At 33.5% G+C, this 26,522-nt stretch overlaps 3 protein-coding genes across 6 annotated transcripts; 1 reads left to right on the top strand and 2 right to left on the bottom strand.

Annotated features, from left to right (window-relative positions):
* Window positions 1-1,828: 1,828 nt before the first annotated feature.
* Window positions 1,829-3,745, bottom strand: LOC122635368 (zinc finger protein 512B-like). Its single transcript, XM_043825515.1, has 3 exons — window positions 3,677-3,745; window positions 2,985-3,170; window positions 1,829-2,505 (listed from the first exon to the last, which is right to left on the bottom strand). Exons 1-3 carry the CDS (start codon window positions 3,692-3,694, stop codon window positions 2,092-2,094), a joined length of 618 nt encoding a protein of 205 aa, XP_043681450.1. The 5' UTR covers window positions 3,695-3,745; the 3' UTR covers window positions 1,829-2,091.
* Window positions 3,746-6,795: 3,050 nt separating this feature from the next.
* On the top strand, window positions 6,796-9,566 carry LOC122635406. 2 transcript variants are annotated; one of them, XM_043825603.1, is made up of 7 exons: window positions 6,796-6,917; window positions 7,405-7,704; window positions 7,768-7,872; window positions 8,020-8,118; window positions 8,199-8,249; window positions 8,426-8,552; window positions 8,634-9,566. In XM_043825603.1, the coding sequence occupies exons 1-7, from the start codon at window positions 6,894-6,896 to the stop codon at window positions 9,350-9,352; spliced, it is 1,425 nt and encodes a 474-aa protein (XP_043681538.1). In that variant the 5' UTR covers window positions 6,796-6,893; the 3' UTR covers window positions 9,353-9,566. The 2 variants fall into 2 exon arrangements, with proteins under 2 accessions (XP_043681538.1, XP_043681537.1); XM_043825602.1 differs by having other exon boundaries at window positions 8,628-9,566.
* A 25-nt stretch (window positions 9,567-9,591) lies between these two features.
* On the bottom strand, window positions 9,592-15,655 carry LOC122635405 (neprilysin-4). 3 transcript variants are annotated; one of them, XM_043825598.1, is made up of 17 exons: window positions 15,632-15,654; window positions 15,076-15,151; window positions 14,804-14,901; window positions 14,559-14,615; window positions 14,349-14,406; window positions 13,785-13,975; window positions 13,328-13,565; window positions 12,903-13,149; window positions 12,360-12,636; window positions 12,005-12,160; window positions 11,624-11,859; window positions 11,090-11,199; window positions 10,934-10,992; window positions 10,798-10,846; window positions 10,508-10,694; window positions 10,116-10,292; window positions 9,592-10,032 (listed from the first exon to the last, which is right to left on the bottom strand). In XM_043825598.1, the coding sequence occupies exons 1-17, from the start codon at window positions 15,645-15,647 to the stop codon at window positions 9,859-9,861; spliced, it is 2,406 nt and encodes an 801-aa protein (XP_043681533.1). In that variant the 5' UTR covers window positions 15,648-15,654; the 3' UTR covers window positions 9,592-9,858. The 3 variants fall into 3 exon arrangements, with proteins under 3 accessions (XP_043681533.1, XP_043681535.1, XP_043681534.1); XM_043825599.1 differs by lacking the exon at window positions 15,632-15,654 and adding an exon at window positions 15,501-15,563 and having other exon boundaries at window positions 9,593-10,032; XM_043825600.1 differs by lacking the exon at window positions 15,076-15,151 and having other exon boundaries at window positions 15,632-15,655.
* Window positions 15,656-26,522: the final 10,867 nt, after the last annotated feature.

The following is a 26,522-nucleotide window of genomic DNA, read 5'->3' as shown; positions in this document are numbered from 1 at the left end:
AACAATGTATTCTGTATATCTATATATATGAATGTCTATCCTATAATCCACTGCCATATTGTCGCAAAAATGCTCGATTTGTAATAGTATAACATGATAGTAGTGGAGGTCGTCTAATAAAAGGCGGGAAAATACTTGTTAGTTAGCTAGTGATACGCTAGATGGCGCCAGAGATACTAAAATGTCTTTTTTATAGTACCAATCCGCCACGTTAGATGGCGTAAAGGATATCAAGAAGAATCGGTATTATCATCATTTAATATCATTTCCTTGTGCTAGATGGCGCCAGGGGTTAAAAATGATGTCGGTATGATAATAATTCAATATCTCTTTGCTACGATAGATAGCGCCAAGGATTTAGTATAATAAAAAATATATTATATATATAATTATTATCATTCTCAGTATGAAATATAGACATTTAGATATTATAAAAATTATCTGTGCAAGCATATATCACTGATTAATAATATTTACTGTATAATGAATATAAATTGTGGTCACGTAGATATAAAAAAATTCCGTAGGCCTTTTGCTTTAATGTAAGACCATGAGGATTCATAAAGAGTTATTTAACGATACAATTAACGATTTCTTTATATATTTTTTTTGTTTTTTTGTATTCTTCAATGTAATATATAATTCTTTAATACATTAAAATATATTTCTGTTTCTTTTCGTGTATATAATATATTCTCGTAATATCTCTGGCGCCATCTACCGTAAGGAAATGATACTAAATGTTGATAATACCGATAATTCTTAATCCTTTTTGCGCCATCTGACGTGCAGAATTGGTACTATAAAAAGGACATTTTAGTATCTCTGGCGCCATCTAGCGTACCACTAACTAATTAACAAATGTTTTCCCGCCTTTTATTCGGCCACCTCCACTACTATCATGTTATACTATTACAAATCGAACATTTTTGCGACAACATGGTGGTCGATTATTGGATAGGCATTCATATATATAGATATATATCGTGTACATTCGTGTACTTTAATTACTTATTTCTCAATTATTATATGTTTGCCATTAACTTTTATGGTCTTATACTATTCCTGAGAGCCTATAGAACATTTATGAAATCTAAATGTTTATAATTTATTTCAAGTAATGAAATAAATTGTAAATTTTAATCAATGATAACAAGCCAAGCATATATTTATATATATGTATGTATGTATGAATGTATGTATGCACGTATGATGTATGAATCGTTGTAAGATATTTATTATAAAAAATCAGAAAAAAATGGAAAGAAATTAAAAAGAGGATAATAAAATAATGTTTGCGGTAAGAGAGAAATGAAAGAAAGCATGGAATACTAGAAACGTCGCTTTCTAGTTTGGTTTAACGGAATATTCTCGATCCTCGGTAAATTGATCTTACTTCCTTCCGTAAGCAGTAATTCGTTTCTGCTCGAGAAAACGTGTGCAGTATATATAAACGAAAAAAGAATGTCGTACATTCGCCGAAAGCAAGACGGTTGTATAACACAAACATCGTAAAAACTTTTCTCGATCTAACCGGTCAATCGAGATAGGTAGTTTCAATTTTTTCGTGGAAACGGGAAATTTTTCTACGATTCATCGGCTACGAGTGGTGACTACCATTTGAAAACAAAGTATTATGTTTTTTTAATAAATATACTTAGAGACACAATTAAAGTTACAAAAAAGAAGAAGAAGAAACGTTTGATTAGACAAACTTTTATTAAAAAATAATAATCTATATAAAAGTCTAACGAAAAAAAAAAAACAGGAAGAAAAGGAAAGGAAAGAGAAAAAAAAAAGAAATAAAAAGCAACAATATAAAGAAAAACAAAAACTTAACGCACATGTGTAAAGAAATTAACTACATCGTAAACTATGTACAAGAACAGAACGTGACGTTTTAGATCAAAACGATAATTTGATCTAACGTGCGAATTTGATCTAGAGTTATCATAACGATATTTTAATGATCGCTCAATGAACATAATAATCTCTCCTAAGTTATTAAAATTCTTTTCTATAAAAAAAAAAAAAGCAAAAAAAAAAGAAAGAAATTCCTTGCCGAGGTCTAAAGGAAAATGATTATGATGATTAATGATGTTCCGATGATAGATCTGGTTGCGAAGGTTGGAAATGTTCTTGTTCGTAATGTCCTGGTGATTGAACGGTATAAGTGGTATATCTAGACTCATGACCGATATGATCTCCCTCTCCTCCAGAATATCCAGTAGAATATCCAGCAGAATGTCCTTCCGATTGTTGATAAGGTATTGGATGTGGTACAGGATAAAATACTGGCTTTGGAACAGTTACTGGATGTGGTACGGGTACTGGTTGTGGCAAAGGTACCGGCTTCGAAACCACTACCGGCACTTGCTGATGAACCTCGACTGGAACCGGCTTCTCCACCTCTACTGGCACGTGTTCAGGAACTTTCACTATCTGCGGAACCGGAACAGCCACAGGATGGTTCACAGGCACTGGAACCGGTATATGATGGGGCACCTGATTGAGAGAAAGGATAAGCAAACTAAATCGATTCGGGACTATCGATGTGTCCGTAGTTGAACAACAATTTTTATAAATCAAATAAGATCAAAGACGCGATTGTGTTGCTAACCTGGCCAATGTTAAAAAAGATGATCGTTTATTATTATTATCATCTTTATTATTACTATTATTATTGTTATTGTTATATTCTTGCAAAGACTTTAATAAAAAGACCGGTTAATTAATACCAACATAATGGATCATATTGCGAGTACACAAGTGTCACGTTTCAAGATCACGTTTCTCATTTCACTTTTCACTACTTTCTTGATCTTGTCTCTTCAAAGGTATCACTGAGTGGATATCTCTTTTGTCAATTAGAGGAAGCAACTACCGTAAAAGTTTTTGTTAAATGTTAGAGTTTTTCTAATGACATTTTCTATGAAACGCGAATTCGTTCGTTACGACTCGTTGCTTTCGACGAAGTAGCTTACCTTAACTGGATACGGGACGGGAACCTTGATAGCTACAGTTTTAGTGACCTTGATAATTTTCGTAGGTACTTCGTTGAGTTGAACCGATTGTGAGATGAGCTTTGGATGACTAGAAAAACCATGGTGGCCTTCGTATGACGAAAAATGCGAAGCCTTCGCTCCTACCACGGCGACGGTCACTAAAATCTGCAAAAGATTTTACTGTTGAGATAATGACAAAATTACTATTATATTAATTAAGGAAATAAATTGGTGGTGAAATTTCAATGCGAACACGAAATTGAAAGTTGTTAATTTTTATTCAACGCTGGAAGAAAATTTAGAAAAGTTAATCGTTCTTTACCGATCGCAAATATTATTTAGAAATTTATGAAAGTTCATCCGTGACAACTATTAATGAAGTGCAACAATTGGATACTGTCGCCGTTCAAAGGACAAACAAAGAAACAAAAGAAACCAAGAAAAAAAAAAAGAAGCGATTCATCGAAACGAAAGAAAGATGATAATTAATTATTAATACGAACTGACGACTCTCGTTGATTGATAGACAGAGGGTCGAATATCCAAGGTAAAAAAAAGAAAAAGAAAAAAAGAAAGAAAACACGATAGTATCCATGGATAGGTAAGGCCTAATCGGCATAGCGGTTCATCGATGAATCCCAAGGAAGATAGATCCTGACGTAGAAACTTACAAATCGTAATACGAGCATCTTGCACGTCGGTTAGAGCAATGTGGGGGTGATCTGTATTGCCTATCACAGAGGAAGCACACTGACAATTGCAGTGCGGTTAGATGCTTATATACGGAGACCTTCACCATCGTCGGTTCACGAAGAAAGCACTCTCTTTCCGACTGGCTTACGTTCGCCAATCTCGTCTCCATCTTCTCTCCTTTTTGTAACCTTCCTTTTTTCGATGTCCTGTGTACGAGCGAGCGAGCGAACAAGTTCGACGACCCGTTCTATACATTCGCTCGATCTTTCGAAAGGATCGAACGCTCGGACGAATTTCTTCCTTCTTTTCGTATCATACATTCGTAATTGTCTAAAAACTCATGATAAAAATATTTTTAATAATTTTCTCTCCGTTTTTCTAACTTCCTAATCTATAAAGATTCAAGGATATAAAAAGGACTATAATGAGCTACGATGAAGAATCTTTTTTACGTGTCAAAATAACAAATAAAAGGTATGGTTACAAGAGTCTTACGTAATTAGAAGCGTTAATTAGAAATCGTTAATGGTAACGCATGAAACATGTAGATATCAACAAATGTGCATATCTTGGTGGTTTTAAGAGCCTGTCAATAGCATCATCGTATCAAGCAAGAATGAAATGAATTCGTTGAGCAATGCGTCAGCAATATTTTAAGTGGCAAATCGTGTATCCTTTTTACTATACTTTTGGCCTCGTTCACCGTCGAGCATGGAAAGGATTTTCGAACGTTATTTCGACTTTAAAACATTAATAGTTTTCTTTCGCTGTTAATTATTTTTGTTAATTATTTTTTACGAACGTACTTGTTTCGAACGGGATAAAAAGGATTGCTTGTTAGCAATTAAACAATCGGAGTCATGGAAGAGGAAGTAACGTTACAATTTACTTTGGTTTCCTATTATTTGTATGTGTGCGCGTGGAGAGAGTAATCGCATTCTCAAAAGCATGATACATAGAAAACGAAGGAGGGAATGGTGAAAGGATTATCACTGAAAGTGAGTCTTCAAGGAAATTCAAAAGTAAAAGGAATATACAAATTTGTATTTACTTCTTTCTTAAGAATGATCGCATAAATAGAGTAATTATTTTTATTTTCATTATTATTCATTTTTATTGTTGAAAGTTTATTGAATTGTTTATCTTTTATTCCTCCAATTGGCTATTGCCACGGTCAAGCCAAAGTAACGTTCTCGTTACAGTCGAGTTGTTTCTCACAGTAGACTTTGCTGAAGGATCGATTCGCGTTATGTTACAGATTCTAAAGATATTTTTAAAGTACGTCGGAGAAAGGCACAAAGGTACAAAAGGAAAGAACGGAAACTTTCCAAAAGGCGTATGCTATGTCAGGAAATATAGACGCTCGTACGAGAGATACGCCTCAGGAAGTTGCACGTTCGGATGAGAAAAAAAGTTATAGGGGAATGTCAAGAATTCATGGATTTTTTTCTCTCTCTCTCTCTCTCTCTCTAAATAAATAAATAAATAAATAAAGTAGATACACAAATAAAAAAATAAATAAAAAGTCAATGAAGTAGAAATAACGTGTCATTTCAACAAATGAATAGAAAGATTAAAACAAGTAGTATATTTATAATAAAAATTGGAAAAAAGGTACATTTTTAAATGAACTATTTATTAACGTTTAGTAAAATTATTTAATTAATCAGTTTAATGCATAGATTTTTATGCGCCTGGAAAATAGACAACTTTCATACGATAAGTATTACGGTTGCACACAATCAGGCGTGTTTAATCCGCTCGATCTTAATAGTTAATTTCTCTTTAAAAAATAGCGTCACAGTAATAATTTCGAAAAAGTGAAATAACGCTGAAACACGATATTAAAAAGTAATAACTTCTCTCTTATAAATAAAACGAATTGTGAACCGAGAACAGACGCTGCGATAAAAAATAAATCGATCTTACTCGAATAATTTCATACAAAATAAAAAGAAAAAAATTTTTATCGTTTAAATAAATAAAACACAATCTTTCTTCAAAAACTCATTCGATCGATTCAAATCAACTTACACATTTAAACGACTTTCTTATGTAATTCTATACCTATGCAAAAGATCGGTAAAAATTATGCAATCCTATAACCTCGGATATAACATTGGTAGCAGAAATTTAGAATAAAGTATCAACATGAAGAGAGAGAGAGAGAGAGAGAGAGTAGGTCTGAATGGATGAAACTCAAGAAAGAGATAGAATCTTCAAATATATGATATGAAATGAGCTATCAAGGTTACAAAACTATAAAAATGGAGTTACATTTTTAAAACGAAAACAAGACAGATCACATTCTATCCTGACTAATTAAATATACGATGGAGATCATAATAATATCTGCTATTTCGTGAACTTTACAAACTGATCGGGCCAATCGTAATAATTTTGAATATAATTTATTTCGTAATAATCATAATATTTTGAACGCAATACAATTACATTATTTTTCTTTTCAAATTGTTGCTCAGATATAATTCGTATCAAAGTGGAAACAGAAAGTGATGTCTTAAAAGAGTATAAAAAGAAATGAACTTTAATAGAAGAATGTACTTCATTTTAATGGCCAATCTTTATAGCATACAGACGTAAATCATACGAACGATGATACCTACAAAATCGATCCATTAAGTATGGTGAAAATTGTCACTTATCTTTGTACTTTAAAAGCATCCTACTTTTCAGCTCGTCTCGATAAAAGTGACGTTTATTTTTTAACTCGAACCAAATACACGTGATATAGGCATACAAAAATTAAACCACTAAAAAATAATATCAAGTATCAAAAAAAAAAAAAGTTTGTGTTATACAACACATCGTAACACAAAATTTAGATCATTTTTAACACACAACACACACACACACACACACACACATAAAAAGAAAAGAACTTAAGCCCTATAAAGGTAAATTTTACTTATTTAATTCATTTAATTTTCACAGAAAATGATAAAAAATTAATTATATATTTTTTCGAATAAAAAAAAGGAAATATATTTGTCGTCGCTATTCGTCTTGAAAATTCATGGAAGTGAATCTATAGGAGGAGTCAATTAAAAAATCTAGTTCTTCCCAATGCCACTTTGATTGCAACATCACCTGGAGACAACATCTGCCAGGTATAAAAGGTCGAAATACCATCGAAAAGATGCTCAACTCCTCGTCACACTTCGTACGAGCAACATGAGGTTTCTCCTGCTAACAGTGGTAAGGGTGTTCTTTAATTCGTCCCTTTGTCCTTTTTTTTCTATCAAACTTGCATCATTTACAATGACAATTTGTTATATATTATATACATAAACATTTTTCATTATTTTCACATATCAGTTAACGCATTATTATAGTATTGCTAAAACGTTTTATAGAATCGGAAAAGTTTCGAATCGCGAATAATTTTCTTAAATAACTGATATAAATATCTATATACAAAAAAAGGAAAACAAACTGACAAGGTTATTTGAGATAAAACTTGGAGAAAAAAAGAAAAAGAAATGTATTTCATAATCGTCCAAACTTGTTAAATTACGTAATAAAGCTGATAAATAAAGATGGTCCTGATTGATTGATTTCCTAAGCACTGAATGGAATCTTTGTACATTTTATTTTCGAAATTCATCGTTTAACTCGCAAAACAAAAATTAATCTTATGTATTTAGAAATAGGTGAATTAATTTGATTTCTATTTGTTGAATAGCTGTGTTCGGTGGCAGCGTTAACAGCAGCCATTGAAAAATCAAAAAGAGACATTTTACCTGGTGATTTACGTTACGGAACTGATTATCATAATCATCATCATCATCATCAGGAGAACGAGTTAGAAGTATCTAGATCTCTCGGTGGCTATGTTGGTTCTTACAGTGTTTCGAACGATGAATTAAAACAGAGTTACGGACCGCCTAATTATCAACCCGGCAAACCATTGAGCACAGAACAGCATACGACAGTTGTAAAAAATAATCCTCAAGTTCCAGTACCTAGTTATGGAGTTCCCGAGGTAAAGAAGCCTAAATAAAAATAATTTATTTCAATAGAATTCATTTGGAAATGATTTCATTAGGTTAATCAAGTCCAAACACTCAACAAACAGTACTTATCACCTGTTGTCGATGCAGCTAAGAAGGTACAATCGAAAACTCTTACAACTTTTACAAAACCAGTCGAGGTAAATACATATATTTCAATTTTTCATATTTTTTAGTTTAATATATAGGTATATGTGCGTATACAAGAGATGTATATAATTGTAGATTCCTTTTTCTCTTTTTTTTCTTTTACAAAACAACTTTATTAAAAAATTTCATTTTTATAGACGACTCTATCGCAGAAAGAAACCGTAGATTATTTAGCTCCTTCGGTCAAAGCTCCGGTTACTTCCTATGGAGATCCCGTAACTACCGTCGAAATTAAAGTAAATATTATATTAAAAATTCTGATCTCTCTTAAAAATTTTAATGAGGAAATCTCTGAAGATAATCGATTCTTTCTTAGACAGCAGGAAACCTTCAAGAGCCAACTTCGTACGGGGTTCCAGCGGTGAAGGTGAGTCGAAGAGTTTTTGGACAAAAAAAATATAATGTATTCACATTTAATCTTTGATAACATTAACATTTTTATTATAATTATTATTTTTACAAATCATCCTCGTATGTAATACCAATTAATATTAAGTATTAAATCTTTTGCTTGTCTAATCCTTAATATGAATTATTTCGAAGACTTCGGCTGTACCATTGCTCGATACCAAAGTGGAACAGACAGTACTACCAAAAGTCCATGATCATTTAGAGGAAACAAAGACCGTTCACGAAACTCAAGTGAAAACTCAGCTGACCGTACCACAAGGTAAACAAAAAACCACAATAAATATCATTATAATTAATAAATGAACTAAAGAAAAAAAAATTATATCATTAACAGTTTCAGATGTAGCACATCAAACTCCAGTGGTAGACTCCAGTTTACTCCTTCCGGTAAACGATCTTCCCACACCTGTCAACACCAACACTGATTTCTCCAAGTTGGTACCTCTTACGGTTGACCAATCGAGCACGTTCGTTGATCATCCTGATTTCGACACAGCTTATCAATTTAATCTTCGAAATAGTGGTAGCCTTGGTAATCAACAGAAATTATTGAACGTCCAATTACCTAATCCATATGTTAGTCCATATACTTATGGTGTTTCTTACCAATTCCCACATTCCTTATACACCTCGCAAGTACATCAACCTCTACCTTCTCAGTTAAATAACTTGGTTCCTTATCCATTAGCAGGTAACAATCATTTATTTACAAATAACGTCAAAGTTAAAGAACCTGGATCAATCGGTACATTCTTCCAAGAAACTTTCTCAAATCTTCAATTCCCTCAATTTCCACAACTACCACAATTACCGCAATTATCACAATTACCACAATTTCCAAATCTTGGGTCATTTTTCCAATTACCAACTCCAGCTCCGACTCCAGTTCCAGAAAATCTCGATGTTGTCGAAGGAAAGAAAGTAGAGCCAACCGATCATTTGTTTGACAGCAAACCAGTTGCTCTTGATACTTCGTTGACAAAGACAAGCACGGTTGTTACCAAAACGTCAAGTGGATATACTCAACCCGTTGACGAAAATGGTGCATACGTTTATTAAAAATTTCTCTTATTTAATTTTTCCATCGAAAATTAATATAAGGACGATTTCAATGAAATACAAGTTTGTTCTAGATATGATCATAGGATGATCTGCTAAATTTATGTCCATAAAATAAAATATAGGAATACCGATTTTTATTTTATGAATATAATACGCAGAATATACCACGCATCGTAGATTTTATAAGTAAATAAATTCCTTTTATTACAAACGTTTTAAGATTACTTTTTTACATAAATTATTACGATCCGATCGATCAACAATGCGTCTCTTCATTTTTAACAATTATCACCTTTCGACATTTTCTTACAAGAGAGATGAATTAATTATTATCAAATAGTGTCTCATATAAATTTTGAAAAAGAAGGAAGCCGATGACAACAGATGAAACTGGATTAACTGTGATCCTAAGGAACTCTTTTGAACATTGCCAAATTCCTTGGAGCATAATTATTAATTACATAAGTTTTGAAACATAAAAAGGAAGCTGACGTGATCCTCTATTACCAGAGACGACATTTTTTAACTGGATTCATATTAGATCCTAATGGACATTTCCAAGCTTCGCTAAATTCCTTGGAATTTTTAAGTACTGCTCTAAGCCTCACGTGACCAGGACAATGAGAATCTTGAAGCATCCATTTCAAGGACAACGCGGTGTATGACTCGCACCACAGCTAAAAGCACGTGAAAATAACTTGATATTTATCGATATTCGATCGAACCAATGAAAATTTCTTTAACAGTCAAATCGCCTTACGTGAGCGAAACTGAGAAAAAGTAGTTGCTGATGTGTTAGATGTGTAAATCCGGGAAGTAAAGCCTCTTGACCGTGTCTGGCCTTCCATCTTTCGTAAGCGATGACAGCTTCTCTCAGACCACCATTATCGGCTATATTCTCTCCCAAGGTCAATTCACCGTTCACGTAATCGTCTACCTACTCGGACAATATTGGATTCAATTATGGTCAAATGCTCGTTCAACTTTTTAAAGTAAAGATCGAATTTCCCATAAAATTGTTCAAATCTATTATTTTTATATATTCTAATTAATAGCTTAAATAAATCATCATTTAATTATCAATATCTAGTGAATAATTATTTATTAAAATGCTTTTTCTTCTTTCTGTTTTCTTCTTTAATGCAAGTATACCTCGTCCTCGTAATAACTGTTATAGTGATCTATAAAACATCGAGTTCTTTCGGTGTACTCGAAAATCGTTTCGTTGGTCCACCATTGTCTTAAATTGCCATTGCTATCGTATTGTCTACCACTATTGTCGAAACCATGTGTTAATTCGTGCCCAAGAACCGTACCGATAGCGCCATAATTTAAAGCCCTGAAATCGATAAATTTTTTTAATGTAATCGAAATTATTTGCTCATAAATATTGATTATTTAAAAAACTCAATCAAAATTCATCAAGTTTTTGTAACTCTTACTCCAGACCAAGTTCGTAGAATGGAAACTGGAGAATTCCAGCGGGAATAGCTGCATGTGTGTTAAAAAATAAAATGGATGTATAAAAAACATTGTTATTATAAAAAAAAGATTATATAATACATTTTTCCTACGTACTAATTTGATTCACTTGAAAAGTATGGAAGGCGTTGACCTCTGTTGGATCTGTCACCCAACTTTAAGTAATGTCAAACATATTAATTGAATTATTTCCTTGACAATTTATTAAATAAAAAGTAACAAGTAAATATACATATATAGAAATTTACTTACTATGATTCGTTGTATAAATTAGTGTCGTGAAGACATTCCAATTTTGCGAGTGAAATTGATCGAACTATTTGTAACATATTGTCTAAATATTTCGTTTCCGACAGATCTATCTGAAAGAACATAGAATATCATTAGATATATTATATTACAAAGAACATTGAATGACATTCGACATTAATTATTTTAATCTCTTCAAGGGTAGTAACACGCGTAACTTTTAGCGTAATGTTTGTAAAAATTCAGTTAATAATTCTTTTTATACATATATATATATATATTCTTTTTTCCCCTGTGGGTCGGGGATAGAATACACCCACAGTATCCCCTGCTTGTCGTAAAAGGCGACTAATAGGGATTATTACGACAACACGAACTCGTAAAAGCCCACTGATTGCTGGTGCATAACTTGGTCGAGGCCCGACCAAAGTTTATTTATTTAATTACTATCGATTAAAAATTATATACGACAAGAATCGTTCCTGAAGAGATTAAAAAAATGTTGTTTAAATATAAAAATTAGTAAATTGTATTAACGTCTTCGTAATATTCATCGAGTTCACCCTCCTGGAAAAGCCACTCTGGATGGCCAATTTCCAAAGACATCTTATCATTCTTTTCTAACGTCACTTTCTTAGTCTTTTTATCCATCCAATCAGTTTTTCGAACTAATGAAGCAAAAGCTGCTCTAATATCTTCTAACATTTCGCGAACTTTCGGTGCTTTTTCTTCGTGAAAAGATTTATCAACGAATAACCATGATACTGCCATACCTAATATAATAATTATTTTGATAAAAAAGAAAAAAAATAAAACAGCTCGTAAATTATTATAGTATAATAATAATAATAATAATAATAATAATAATAATAATAATAATAATAAATTTCAATTATATAGAATGATGTACGTACTAACCCATTAGTTGGTTCACAGCTTCGGCACAATATAAAGATTGGGATGTAACAGTTTCAACGTTCATTAATGAGTGAAGATAATTAGACCAAGTTTGTCGTAATTTTTCGGAAGAATGTGGAACAACTATGTCGACGACGACCCACCATATATATGTTTCTGTAACAGAGATTAATATTATTATTTGTTTTAAATGTTGAAATGAGAAAAATCAAGAGATTAAACTATCATTTCAACTATATATATATTTTTCTAAATTAGTGAGATTATGTATGTATATATATACGCATGCACGTATACACACACACACACACACAATATTAGATTTATTATAAAACCAATAAATTCCAATAAATACCTAAATCTTCTTCATTCCTCGAAGCAATGATCAAAGCCAAATCTTTCAAATATTCCAAATTTCCCACAAGAACTTTATCTTTCCCAGAAAGATCCAAAGTAACAACGTCTTTAAAAAGTATTTCAATAAAAGGTCTCCAAATAATTTTAGGTGTTAGACTCGAATTAATTTCGATCACATATTCGTCCGTCAATTTCTGAAGATCATCAACAAACATATAATCTTCATCTTTGATATCATTTTCTGTCAAAGTCTCGTTAACTTCGAGATGAGACAGCTGTTCGAAAAAGATCAAGAAAAGAAAAGATACATAAAATCACATCACGGATACGCATAAAATACACTAATTTAACGTCAATCATGATTAATATCAATCACAGTTAATGATTAGAAAGATATAACAATGTATCAATCAAAATGTCGGATCTTATGAATGACAAATTTTTGCAATTCAATCGACATATACGTAATTATAAATAACGATTGATCTATAATCTTCTTTAAAAAAGTGGTATAACAAATGAAATAGAAAAATGAACTCACCAAGTATAAAGTACCACTAAATTCATAAATGTTCTGTAATACATCTTTCACATCGTTTTCTTTAGGAAATGTACTTTCATTTTCAATAGTGCAAGCATTCAATGTACCATTACTGATAACTTCCTTGATAACGTTGAACATATACAGTAACTCCACTTCTAAGTCTCCGTCTATTTCGTCTAACATCGTATCCAATTTTCTCATTCGTGATCTAATCGTTTGCAGACGGTGTTCTAATTCTTTGTCACTTGAAAATTAAATTGTTTTCATTAATATAATTAAATAATTATTAAAAGATAAATATGTAATTATTTACTTATAACATTTAATGTTTGAGAGCGCGCGTGTGTTGTTTTTTATTTTAATTCTATTTTAAATTATTTTAAATTCCTAACAAAAAAAGAAGAAAAAAATTTTTATGTTACCTGGGAAAGGGACTACCCATGATTGGTGTATCGAGTAAAATAACATTTTTGCTACCATTTCTAGGATCGGGTAGAACGTCGAGACCAACTAAAACGTCCCTTCCTAAAATTCTTTTGACTCTAGCCATTTGATCGATGTAATTTCTCGTCTTCTTCGTCAATGCTGCAGGAGTTGAGGGTAAATTGAGTAGTTCTAACAACTCAAATAATGACGAGAGTCCTAACTCGTTTAGTGACTCTGAAAAAAAAGGGGAGAAATGAAGATCCACTTTATAGAAAAAATATCCTTATACAAATCAAATACGCAGTGTGAAAAAAAAATATTAGATATTGCTGAAAAATATTCAGCAAGTGTTAAAAAAAATAGTATATTGATTTATTCGTTTATTAACTCTTATTTATTTAACTTCAACAATAATTTAAATATTATGTTTCGAAGTCGAATAAACGTACTTACCGACGTCCAAGCAACTGGTATACAAAATTTTTGCCTGCTGCACAGACCAAGGTGCATTTCCATCGCTAATATTTCTTCTTAACAAATCTCTAATCGTCCTAGCTACTCGTTCGGTTCGTTCATTGAACCATGAATTTGTTAGACTAGAATCCGGTATCGGATGTTCTTGAGGCCATCTGCCACACGTATATCTGAAAATCGATTAAAAAAGAGGAAAGAAAGATATATATATGTGTATATGTATATATATATATATATGCACACTTATAATTACATTGTATATGCAATTCGATTTGTATCACGTATATTACTATAAAATTTATTTATAAAAAATGTTGACAAAAATATTACAAAGACTATTTTTTTTTTATTATTTTTCACATACTTTATATATCATATTGATTTTTCTAATCCTAATGCACTTTAAAAATATAGAAATATACGGCAATTTCATTTTAAGACGTATAAGTGAAAAGGGTTGCGTCATTGAAGTGCATCGTGCATAGATTTCTTTGCAACATACTCGTACATAAAATTTTACAATTTTATATAAACAATACTCACTTATAAAAATCGTCACAAGGATCTACGGACGTGTCCATAGATTCCTTAAGACTAGCAGCTGATCAAAAGAAATGATCTTGTAAGTAATACAAGTTTTTCTTTTAATTGTCAACATTATTAAGAATTCTATTCATTTGAAAAGATATGTCAATCTTATCATCTGACATAAATCATAATCGTAATCATATCGTTTACATAAATCATGCTTACCTATCCTGACGCAATCTTCCGAATCACATATTTTCATATCATGTTTAACCATAGAGTCTGAAACAAGTAACAATCGGATGAAAATTGTGGGTAGCTACGTAATTTTGATTACTAGTTATCTATCATTTGACAACTAGTCTACAAATTATAGTATGAGATTAGACATATCAATGAGAAATTTTTCACGCAAACATACATTTACGTTACATTATATTTATTTTTAACGATAATGAAAGACTACTCACAAAGTATAGCAAGTACCAATACCGCAACGACTAAGGAAGCGACCAGAACGAACAGGATTATCATCAAGAGACTGGATATTTGAATACGTTTCTTCAAACTATAAAAGATATAAAAACTCTGATAAAACAAATCTAATAGGAGTACTCGAGTATTTTTTAAATGAAATTTAAAAAAGTAAATAAAGAATGATTTGAGATAAAAGTCAATGAATTTAAAAACAAAGAGTAAAGTACAAAATTAAAATTTTAGATTAATTTAGATATTTTCTTACAAAGCTTTTTTAGATTTGACGGATACCAAGTTTCTTTGACTGCCAATCGAGTATATAGAAGCACTCGCATTCTCTTCTACAAACAAATTACAACAAATATCATTAATAAAATTCAATAGTTTATTCTTGAAAAGAAAGTAAAAAATTTGCCAGTCAACTTTCTTAATCACGTTACAAACGCAAATTCTGGCTCATGATTTTAAAGACTATAAAATTCAAACCGGATGTTAGAAGGTAATAAATGTGTTGACGAGACCATTCAGAACGTCTACAAGAAAAACAGCTACAGTGAAAACTAACTCATAGAAAATTATCTTTTATGAGTTAGACCGATAAAAATAGAGAGAGAGAGAGAGAGAGAGAGAGAGAGAGAGAGAGAGAGAGAGAGAAAGAGAGAGAGGGAAAGTATTACTCGATAGAAATACTTTTCCATAAATTCTCATGTGATTTAATAATAGGTCATCGTAACAAGGAAGTACATAGCATCCCTGGAATGAAAAGTATATATAGATATATACCTATATATATATACATATATATATATATATATACTCACTGCGCTCGTTGCTCATGCTGAATGGCCCACTGACCGGATCGAACTGACGACACTGAACAACCTCGAGGGACACTCAGCTGTCCATACGTTCACATTTTCCTGGGCAACCAGTGGTTCTCGTCCAATGACCATCTTTCCTCCTTTTTCTTTTTACTTAACAATTAAACTTATTCGAAAAAAAATATCGTAAATCACTAAATTTGTTTCATCATTTTAATCTGTATATTATTTATAAAGTGATTTAATGTTGCTCGCAATTAAAAAATTTTTATAAATAAACGTTTAAATTTCTAAACAAGTTGAGAATTGAGTATGTAAACTCGGATGATTGTTTATATCGGTGTAAAGTGGATATAATGTCGGAACAAATGTTCATTCTCAGAGTATAATATTGACAGCCGATTATGAATAAGAATGAAATTTCTTTACCACGTCAGATGAAAATATAAATCCATATGATCGATATTTCTTACTAAATCATGCGAGATGTATAAATTAAAAAAATACAAGTATAGATTTTTAGATTAGACATAAATATTTAAACGTTATAAATCGATATCGCCATTATTTGAATGCTCAGTTATACATGCATCAACATACATATATATATATATATATACACACACACACACACACACACATATGTGTGTGTATTTATAAAAGTTAAGAGATCGATGTTATAGTAGTCGAGTATATTAAAAGTTTTCAAGGTTTAAGCATATTTGCGATGATCAGACAATAACCAGAGAAAACGTCAGTAAGCCTAATTCAGCAACATGCAATTGTATTATAAATGTAGTAAGTCTATTGGTCGTTATTTTTAAGGCAACCGATATAAAATTACATTTACGGTGCTATATTTCGAACAACTTTATATCCTATTAGAAATATTAGAAAAAAAAAGAAATCGGCCAATAAAAGTTTACTTCGAAACAGAAATTGAACGCACCTAATATCCAACTATCGATATGAACTTTGAGAACGAAAATATGACTTGTCATTTATGTAAAAACTCTAACTTACGATGAAATATGTAGAGTCTTACTAGCATATACTTGTGCAAAGAGTCAATATAATTTCACTGACGAGTCTTACTAGAATATTTAATGAAATCAATTCTCTCTGTTATGTCTCTTATATGCTAGAGTCAATTTTTCAAGATTCATCGTAATCGTTTCTAAACTGAACCATAGGTAATATACATAAGTAATATAGATACAGGATTTGAATCGATCGTTTCCTTTTAAATAAATAAATAATAATTCAGATTAATGATACAAACTTGGAATTTTTGAAAATGGATAATTAGAATGAAATGAAAGAGGAAGTAAAGTAGAAAATATATTACGAGGTGAAAGTAGGATATGTATTAGAATGTATTCGTACCAAGTCATTCGAGAAAATAGTAATCGAATGTCAATTGTTTAGATTATCGATGAATACTCAATGACTCTGATTGAAAGGGAATGTTTCTTGTTATTAGAATTATTATCGTTTGTTATAGGCTAATTATAATACAGTTGTTAGAAAAAAATTAAAATAATTCAGGAATTGTAAGTGAGTAGATTGTAATTAAAAATTTCTGAATAAACAGAAATAAAAGCTCATACATGAAATAATATTAAATATATAAATAATAAATCGAATAACCAGCATAATAATTTTTATTTCTAAAAATTTCTAATAGTGCTAAAAAAAAAAAGAAGAAAAATCGTGTTGGAATAACTTTAATAATTTTTTAATGTTTTCTCTTTTTTCACGAACGATTTCTCCGAACCCTTTTACGATTGCGTTCTCCTGTTTGCACGAATTCGTCGTTATAGTTTTTTCTACCCTTTACTTGCTCCAAGCCGGAGAGACCGGCCAGAGAATGTTAACCGAGAAAGAAGGAACGATATTATACGAACGGCTTGGCTAAAAAGTGAACACGTATCCTGGATAATTACGATCGTGTATAGCCTCCCTCTCCTTCCTATATACCTCGCTTCCCCCTCCCTCCCCCCATCCAATTGACTGGACCCCCTAAGGGAATTGCTCGGGGCAGCAATTTTTATCCTAATTCGATCGATTGATTTTAATCTATCGTTTGTTCCCATTTACTTCCCATTTATCTCAAATATATATACATCTAATTTTTTGTTTAGAATAGGAGCAAAAATTTTGTTTGCTCCTGTCATCATTTGTTGTTTAGATTAATGAAAGATAAGTAAATGATAAATTATATAAGTGTTTATGAAAACAAAAATCTTGGTATTTTAAAGATATTTTAATTCATAATGGAACAAGGTATTAAATTAGATTTATTTTATTTTAATTATTTTCAGACATATTTTTTAATGTGAAAATACTTAAATAACTGAAACAATAATCTATAAAGGCCATTTGCTAAAAATTAAAATTTATTTGAAGTAGGAAATTCAACGATTATTAATAAATTATAAGTCTGTTCGCAGCTGATTGGAAAATCGTTTACTTCGAAAGACTAGAATTTTGTTTAACAACGTTCTCGCAACGATTCGCAACGAACTATAATAAACGCATTGTTACGATCGAGTTAGAGCAATGATTACGAAAGTTTCTCATATTTTACGCTTCGTATGCATCGACTAGGTGAAACTTGATGGAAAACCAATCGGAGAGAGACGTTAAAATCGTTATGCGATGATCGTTTCTCTTTCATTGCGATTATGTTAGCATAAGTTCGCATGATCGTTCGAATAACGGACGGATTAACATCGCTCCGAAGCTTTCTCATTGCATAATACGTTTCGCACGGTAGTTAGAGAGTCCTTCCTAGTTGCGATTCAAATAGTTAGAAATCGTTAGAAATTTTCAATTTCGAAGGATCACGTGACTTGCATCTGACTTTCTATTTTTTTCAAAATCTTTGTTGTTTTATTTCTCTTTTCTCTCTTTTTTTTTTTTCTAAGATCACCAAGGCATTCGTACTCTCTTCTACAATCGATAAAAATAATTATTTCTTTTTAAAATTAATTCAACTTTTTAATTAATTTCTAATTTTCTCTTCTCGTTTCTTTTTTAATACCGATAAAACAATCGTACTCTATATTCTCGATCGACAAAAGCACAATAAGCGTCTCGTACAAACGCTGTGCCAACGTTGAGTTTAACGTTTCTCGCTGTTTGGGCGATGTGTAGTCATGGAAACGTTAAATTGATTTGTATCGTCCGGGTTAACCGCTTCTTCTAACAAACGCGCGCGCACACACACACACGCATACGTGCCGATGTGCGTTCGTTATCCGTGATAGGGATACATCGAAGAACAAAAAAGGAATAAGATCCTTTATCTTCTAATCCATTTTTTTCTATCGATTCAGAGGCGAAGAAAAAAGAACAATAACAAATGTGAATACTTCTGACGTATACGGAAAGAAAGTATCCAACGCGCAAATAAATTTCTAATCGATCTAAGAAAGAAAAAGGAGGAAGAAAAAAATGGACTCGTTTTATCACAAGACATAAAAATTAACTTTTATTAGAAAATAAATAAAAGTGTTGCTGCAGAGAAAAAATGAAAATCGGGAGATAAGAAGAACGGTGGGTGTCGGGGGGTTGGAGTTTGGGGGGTTTGGGAACGGAGTGGGTAACGGGGATAGAGAAATATACAATGACGTAATCGAATGTAATTGTGATGTCTTCTTCAATATCACATGCCGCACGAAATTTCGAGGTGCTGATAAAGAAAGATAGTTAAAAAAAAAAAAAGAATAGGGACAGGAGAGAGAGAACGGGGTTCTCTTGAAAAGGGGTTTTGAGGGAAATTGTGAATTTTTAAGGTTACTGCGCCTGTGTGAGTGGTATGTATGTATAAGTGTCGATCATATGTGTTTTTAAAAATGTGTCTGGGTAAATGTGTCTAATGCGTGTGTGTTATGCGAGAGTGGACATTTTTTTAAGCATGATTGCCTGGTCTGAGGTCCTTGGGTGGTCCAAAAACTAAACTCGATCCTGAGGGTGTCGCTTTATCCTTTACGATCCAAACCTTGTCCAGTCACGATCCTCAGGATTCTCTTCGGACAAATATAATACTGTTTCGAGATTGAAGAAATCTTCTTTCCTTTTTGTTAGAAGAAGGAGAAGAAGAAGGAGAAGAAGAGGAAGAAGAACGGATCTTATCTTCCGATGGTATTCTTAACGATTCCCTCGAAAGGGCCGAGCCTGTATGGGCCACCCTGGACCAGCTGATTCGTAGGTGGGACGCTTCGAAAGATCTTCGTCTACCAGGGATGGTGAGCCACCGGCTTAGCTACGACCTTGACCTCGGGTTCCGGAACGTAATGCTCGACTCCAACCAAGTGAGGCTGAGCGATGTGTACTCCATGATATGGTATTCTCACTGACTGAGAATGGGGTATCTTGATGTTGAGGGGCTGAGGATGAACTGGAGGAATAGGTGCCGGTTGAGGTACGTTGATCACGTGATGAACGGCAGGAGCATGGACCTAGACAAATAGACATTCTAGTTAATATCTTATATCTCTACGTTCTCAAACAAGAAATATAGTAGATACATAAAAAGTAGTCCTGAATATGTCAGCACCTCCTTCGTCTTTCATCTCAAAGAAGCGCGATCGTGCATAAATAACCTCGTTGAAATAAAATCCAATTAGCCGGTATGATTACAGCGTTCAAAGGAAAGATTTCCTAACCAGTCGATCGCTATGCCTGACGCTAATTGGATCCCCAAGAAACGATCGGGAAAGATGGAGAACAAAGATCAAGATACTGAGAATGAGATTTTGTATCATTCTCGAAGCCCTTTTCCCTTTCGTGTATGTTTTTTTTTTATTTTTCTTTTTCTACAACTCTTTGTTACATAGGATTATCTACGATTACCTGTGCATGTACCTGTGCAACCGGTACGGCGACCTTGATGTACTTTGGCACTGGCGCGGGCGCAGGCCATGCTGAAGCTTGCCATGGATCTGGCCAAGGTTGCGAGACGACCTGAGGTATTTCAGAAACTTTTTTCAAAGAACCATTTCTCGTTCCTTTCGACGATTTTACCTCAACCGAGTATCGTTACTTGGCCGAGTACGTCTAATGTCACTCGGTGAACTCGTCGAAGAGCGTTCTTGTGATTTCCATGAGAGAAAAAGAAAGAGATAGACAGCTGGATGGAGAGGGAGAGAGAGAGAGAGAGAGAGAGAGAGAATGGGAGACAGAGTGAGACAAACAGTTGTGTTAGACCCGTCGAGAAGAAGAAAAAGTTTTTTACGAACGACGATGTAGATTATTCCACATGAAGAATCGTTAGCCACAATAGTTGATAAGAGATCGATTATCAGTGTTATTTCAAGCCCGAGCCTGTCCAGTTCTCGGGTAACGAAGACAAACAGTTATCATTCTCGTATAGATCAACAAAATCCTAAATTATACCACATATTTTGTTTCGTGGTAGAGTCGATCGATGATTAAAAACGAAAGTCAACGTCAAATTATCTTAACGATCGTTATGTATCTTATTTACGAATGTAATATCATCGTCATGCAACGATCCTTTAGATGATTACAAAGTTATGACGTGTAATTTGTAACTCGGTGCAACTTACCGGTGCAGCCCATGGATGTCCGGGGTAAGCACTAACGGCCACCACTACGGCGAAAAGAACGATCTGCAAATTTCAATTGGAAACATAATTAATAATACCGATGCGAGAATCAGAAAACAAAATATAATGGAAATGTTGCAAGTAATCGATAATTACCTACATGCATAGGTACATATAGAGACAGTACGTTATGTAACGTTGTTTTAAAGGGAATAATAATAATAATAATGTTGTCCGGATGAAAAAAAAAATAATAATTTCACATAAAGAAACTTGCAAAGCGAACTTACGAGCAGCTTCATGGTGGTCGACGGTTTTTCTTGTGCGGTACGCGGGAAAATACTACGTTTCCGAGGGGCAACGCGGTATGCTTTTATAGCAGTGCCCTGCCCAGGCCCCTGGGTACCTAAGATGAGGCGGGGGTACGACGATTGCAGTACATACGGACCCCTTTCACCAATAGCGTTCGACCCTTTCGGGCCCCTTATTCGGAGCTCGACTTCGATCCTCGTGAAACTGTCGTTGAATCGTCACTTCCGGTATTGTATCTTCACTCTTTTTTATGATCCTAAACTTCCTTTACTCGATTCGTTTTATTTAAAATTATCCAAGAGGAACGAGAGAAAATTGGCATCATTTTTCATAATTTAATTTAAAGATTATACTTCCCTGTGATCATCGATAACGTTTAATATATTTCAGTATAATTTATTATAATTGGAAATTTATTTATTTATAATTGAAATATTCGACCTTCTAGGAAGACTTTGATCGTTCAGAACTTTGATCGATTCGTCATGAAAAATCCGATCCAATTCACGAACGAAGGATCTACTTTTGATAATTCGAAATTAAACTTAAAAATTAAGCCTTTAAAAATAAAAACTTGAAATATTTTCAGAGTTATTGATACAATCATTGTTCCAAAGAAAAAAAAATGTAAATTAAATTAGAATTAGTAATCGTCGATCTAGATCGATGTAAATCATTGCGATTACGAATCTATGGAAAATGTCTCGATAAATTTGATCGATAGATCTTAAAGATTTATACGTAGGTACTTAATTTGCAATTAGATCATTGACTTTCAAATGTCGATCGTATATATTCAATGTAATTCCTATAACATATTATCATCGAGCTCAACATGTTTTCCAATTTTGATAGATCTTTCCTTGCTTCGTTTACTACGATCACGCTCTCGTTGTTAAATAAAACATCGTTTTACGACTCATTGCGATTTCGCAAGTGAGTTACGTCGACAAACGAAAGCTGTAAGAATAATCTCGAGTACATCTCGCTTCGAGAAATTCTACACCAAATGCAAATTTTATGTAAACATTCAGAGGAAACGCGGGATTAGCTAATCTCGTGATATAAATAAACTAGTCGGACAATAATTTCAATTTGACAATAAAAAGCGGTACGACGATCCTCGGACTTCAGTGGTGCTCAGAAAATGATCGAGAGTCAAGATTTTCATGAACTTCGTACATGAAATTGACAAATAATTTGTCCTCTTTTAATTATTTTTTAACGATCAGAAGCTTTTTAAGCACCACAGCTCTAAAATTTGCATTGTTCGGAGTTCTTCGAACGAGGACTATTTGAATCCAATTCAGAGATGCACACTCTGATCCATAAGCCGTTCGTTAAACCTTTCTACGCTGATCGACAGTCGTGAATCTTCTCGATCGAAGGTTGACGAGGAGATCAACGAAGAAGAGGTTTGCACCTTGGCACGTTTAGTTGAAGCTAAAAACGGTTCTTCTCGACTCCTTCAACGAAGAAGTTTGCCTTTTCAAGAAGTCGACAGCCCTTTACATGGATGTCGGAGTGACCACCGATTGCCTAATCCCTTGGACGTCATTGGAAAACGGAACGATCCTTCGTATCCGATGTCCACATTGTGACAAAAAAAAAAGATAGACGTCTTCGACGATTAGGAAAGCGACCTTGGTCTTCGTGGGAGGAGCGAATAAGAGAACGAATTAAACAACATCTTGATGGAGCGTCTCGGGGAGAGAGAAAAGGTGCGAAAGGGATAGGGGGAAAGAAGAAATCTCTCCTCGTTGAAAACGAAAGGGTTGGTAATTCAAAAAAAAAGAAAAGAGAAAAGAGCGAGAGAAGAAAAAGAGACGTGGTCGATGAACGAAGACATTCGGCAAACGTAGTTTCTCGGCAAACGTAGTAAAAGTATCTGTATTTTGTTTCTTGTTTTTTTTTTTTTTTTTTCCTTTGCCGAGTGATTACCTACCAAGGACCGAGTCTCTTACCAGTCGCCACTCGAGAGATTTTACGCAATAATGGCACAGCGCACGTTACGTTTCAGTTCTCAAAGCAGAGAGTTAGAGACGTATATACGAGGCTAGCTAGAGCAACCCCGTGTTGCGGATGTTAATGCGGCTTTGCTCGTAGGAATCGTTGCAAAACCTGGAAAGTTTAACGATTCCCATTATTTTGTAACGCCTCGGTTCTGCCTCGGATTAGAGATGGACGTTAGACAACGGGCGTGCCTTCCTGCTGCTGTTATACGCTAACCGTACTTATACGTTAAAAGTTATGTCGATAAAAATGAATGAGCAAAAATACGTGCGATTTCTCGCACAGAGGAATTTGAAAAAGTTTTTTGCCGAAAAAGAACGACGATCAAATTCAGACGGGCGATCGGAGTGCTCGAATGAAGGAAGGGTGTGCTCTAGTCGAAAGATCGTTATTTTGTAATCCAAGTAAAATGCAAATATGTAACGATTTCTAACCGCCTGTAGCGCACGAGTAGGGGTGATCGAGAATCGAGGTCGATCGTTTCTCCCCACGGCTAGATAAACGATAAAAAGTACTGACTAACCGCGATTATGTGTTTCGTTAAAATTTAACCCGTAACGAAAGATGTGTGTACATATCTATATCCATATATACATATATATCGTACGTGCATTTTCTAACACGAATAGAATTCTGTTTTTACTTCAAGAAAGGATGAATCATGCTTTACTTACGTAAGAACACCTACAATAGCCTAAACATTTTATGAAATGTATATAGAACAAACGTTTTTAACAAGTTTTTAGCAACCTTCCACAATCCGAAATGCCATTAAACTATTCTGAAAGCATAATTGACGCGATAGACTACACGATAATGTAATTCGTCTACTATCGATCGGAAGAAAAGTAATCGAAGAACCGGTAGAATGCAATTTTTTTTTACCCTCCTTGTGACCGCGTTCCTCGTCGTTCGAGAACGAGTGGACATTTCCGAAGGGAATGGTCATATACCTTGTGACTCGAATGATTTCCCGAGTATTGGATCTGAGGTAACGTGAAAAAAAAAAAAAGAAGAAAAAAGAAAAGTGATAGAGAAAATATATAGAACCGTCGATATACCTAGAATGTGGGCTTTTATAGCGTGTCACGTGTAAGACTTCGTTAGACGCGAAACGTGTAGAATCGTTATCTAAAATTCGAAATCAAAGGATCAAGAGGGATCAATCAAGGATCAAGATGGCGGTTATCTCGAATAGAAATTCAATTCTTTTTCTCGTTCGTTTATGCTTTTCGATAGACGCGTTTGTGCCTGTCGACTGCAAGTCTCGAATGCTCCAGATTCGTAAACCAAGGATGGCGATTGCGACAATCAAGATGCCGGAGGCTATGTGTATTCCCATATCTGTGAACCAAGCTAAGCACCGTCTTAGAAAGTGAACAGAAGCATGCTCGCGTGCGTTTCAGCCTACTACACCACCTTCTCCTTCGGTACATATATATGTTTGTACACACATATATAATGTACTTTTTAGTCATTAAAATATGTTAGATAAGAACATTCGATGATACCGATAGCAAATGGGTCTCTCGATTCGTAAAAATTCAAAAGTTAAATAAATGAACGAAAATGACGTCAAGAGATCTTCGTGATTAGAAGAAAAATATCTATTTCATTAGATCATCATTATTACCTCTAAAATTCTTATTTATTTAACAAAATAATTGTTTAAACACCGTTGATTAGAAGAAAAAAACCTGAAAGAGAGATAAAAAGAAGCAGTCGAAAGATTATCTCATCTCGTTGTGCCAGAGCCGCGGGCAATGACTTTGAGAATGACAAAAATGGAAAGAAGGCATCTTAGGGGTATGCATCGTATATATGCACGTGCATACATACCATCTAAGCATGTACCATTCACTCGTAAAGGCGGAGCTAATTATCTTCCCAGGGACAGCATTATTAATTACCTTCTTTCTAATCCTAGATTAGATCGAATTATTTTCGAGTAACTTTAAAAAAAAGATAAAAACAATTTGTAAAATGAACGACGTTCGATAAAGAGCTGCTTCGATAGCATTCTTCTTTTCTTCTTTTTCTTTTCCTCTTTCTTCATCCTTTTTTCTTTTTCGTTTTTTTTGTCTTTGACGAAACGAAAATAAATTTCGTTAATTTAAAAGACCCTCGAACATCATGGGATTCGTTACATCCATTAGTAACCAGACGTATGTTTCATTTCATATGTTGCAAAACCGAACTCGTTCACGTAAACTTTCTTCGCGAAAGCGGCCACGATTGATAGGAACGTATTAGCTTAGACCCGGAAGAAAATTGGTCGGTCGACGTTGCTCTACCGTCTCGTAAAGCACCATTCGCCTGACTTCGTAACTGAATTGCATCGTTCCTCGTTCTCGTAGGATATCCGACGCAATCCTAGGCAAATTAAAAATGTTATAATACTTTGATTTGAAAGAAAGAAAAAAGCAAAAATAAAATTCTAAATGCTTGTCTCTGACTCGGCAAATGATCGGCGAGTTAAAGAATATATCGTTAGAATATAATCTAAACGAATAATCGATAATTTCGATATTGTAGTTATTATAATATGTCAAATAGATAAATTGTTGTCTTATTGACAAAATCGTGAAACTGTTTTTTATGATCCCAACATTCTTATCGCAAATTGTATGTATGTATAAGTACTTCACTTATATCTTCCTGAATACCATGAGTAAGAAAAGAAAAAGTCGGTCGATTTGATTAGTCGATCGCAGAAACGAACCGCGAAAGGATTACGCAATTGAACGGCCGAATAGCCGACCGTGCCACGACAATGAGTTTTTCAGAAGTGCAATTATTTTTAGAAAGGAGTAATAATATTTCTAATAACGTCTCACTGAGAAAAGTTTTACGTCGTGGAATCCGGCAACGCTTAAAAAAGCGGCCGAATATTTCGAGCTCTAATTTGACGCATGATTTATCGCAAAATATTACTTTCCATGATTATAAACAAAAAAATGCTTTATAATAATTGCGTACACTAATTTAAA

The sequence above is a fragment of the Vespula pensylvanica genome, chromosome 18 (assembly GCF_014466175.1).
Source record: "Vespula pensylvanica isolate Volc-1 chromosome 18, ASM1446617v1, whole genome shotgun sequence".
Lineage (NCBI taxonomy): Eukaryota > Metazoa > Arthropoda > Insecta > Hymenoptera > Vespidae > Vespula > Vespula pensylvanica.
Note: the sequence above shows the minus strand (reverse complement) of the source record. Positions and strands in the feature narration are given on the sequence as shown.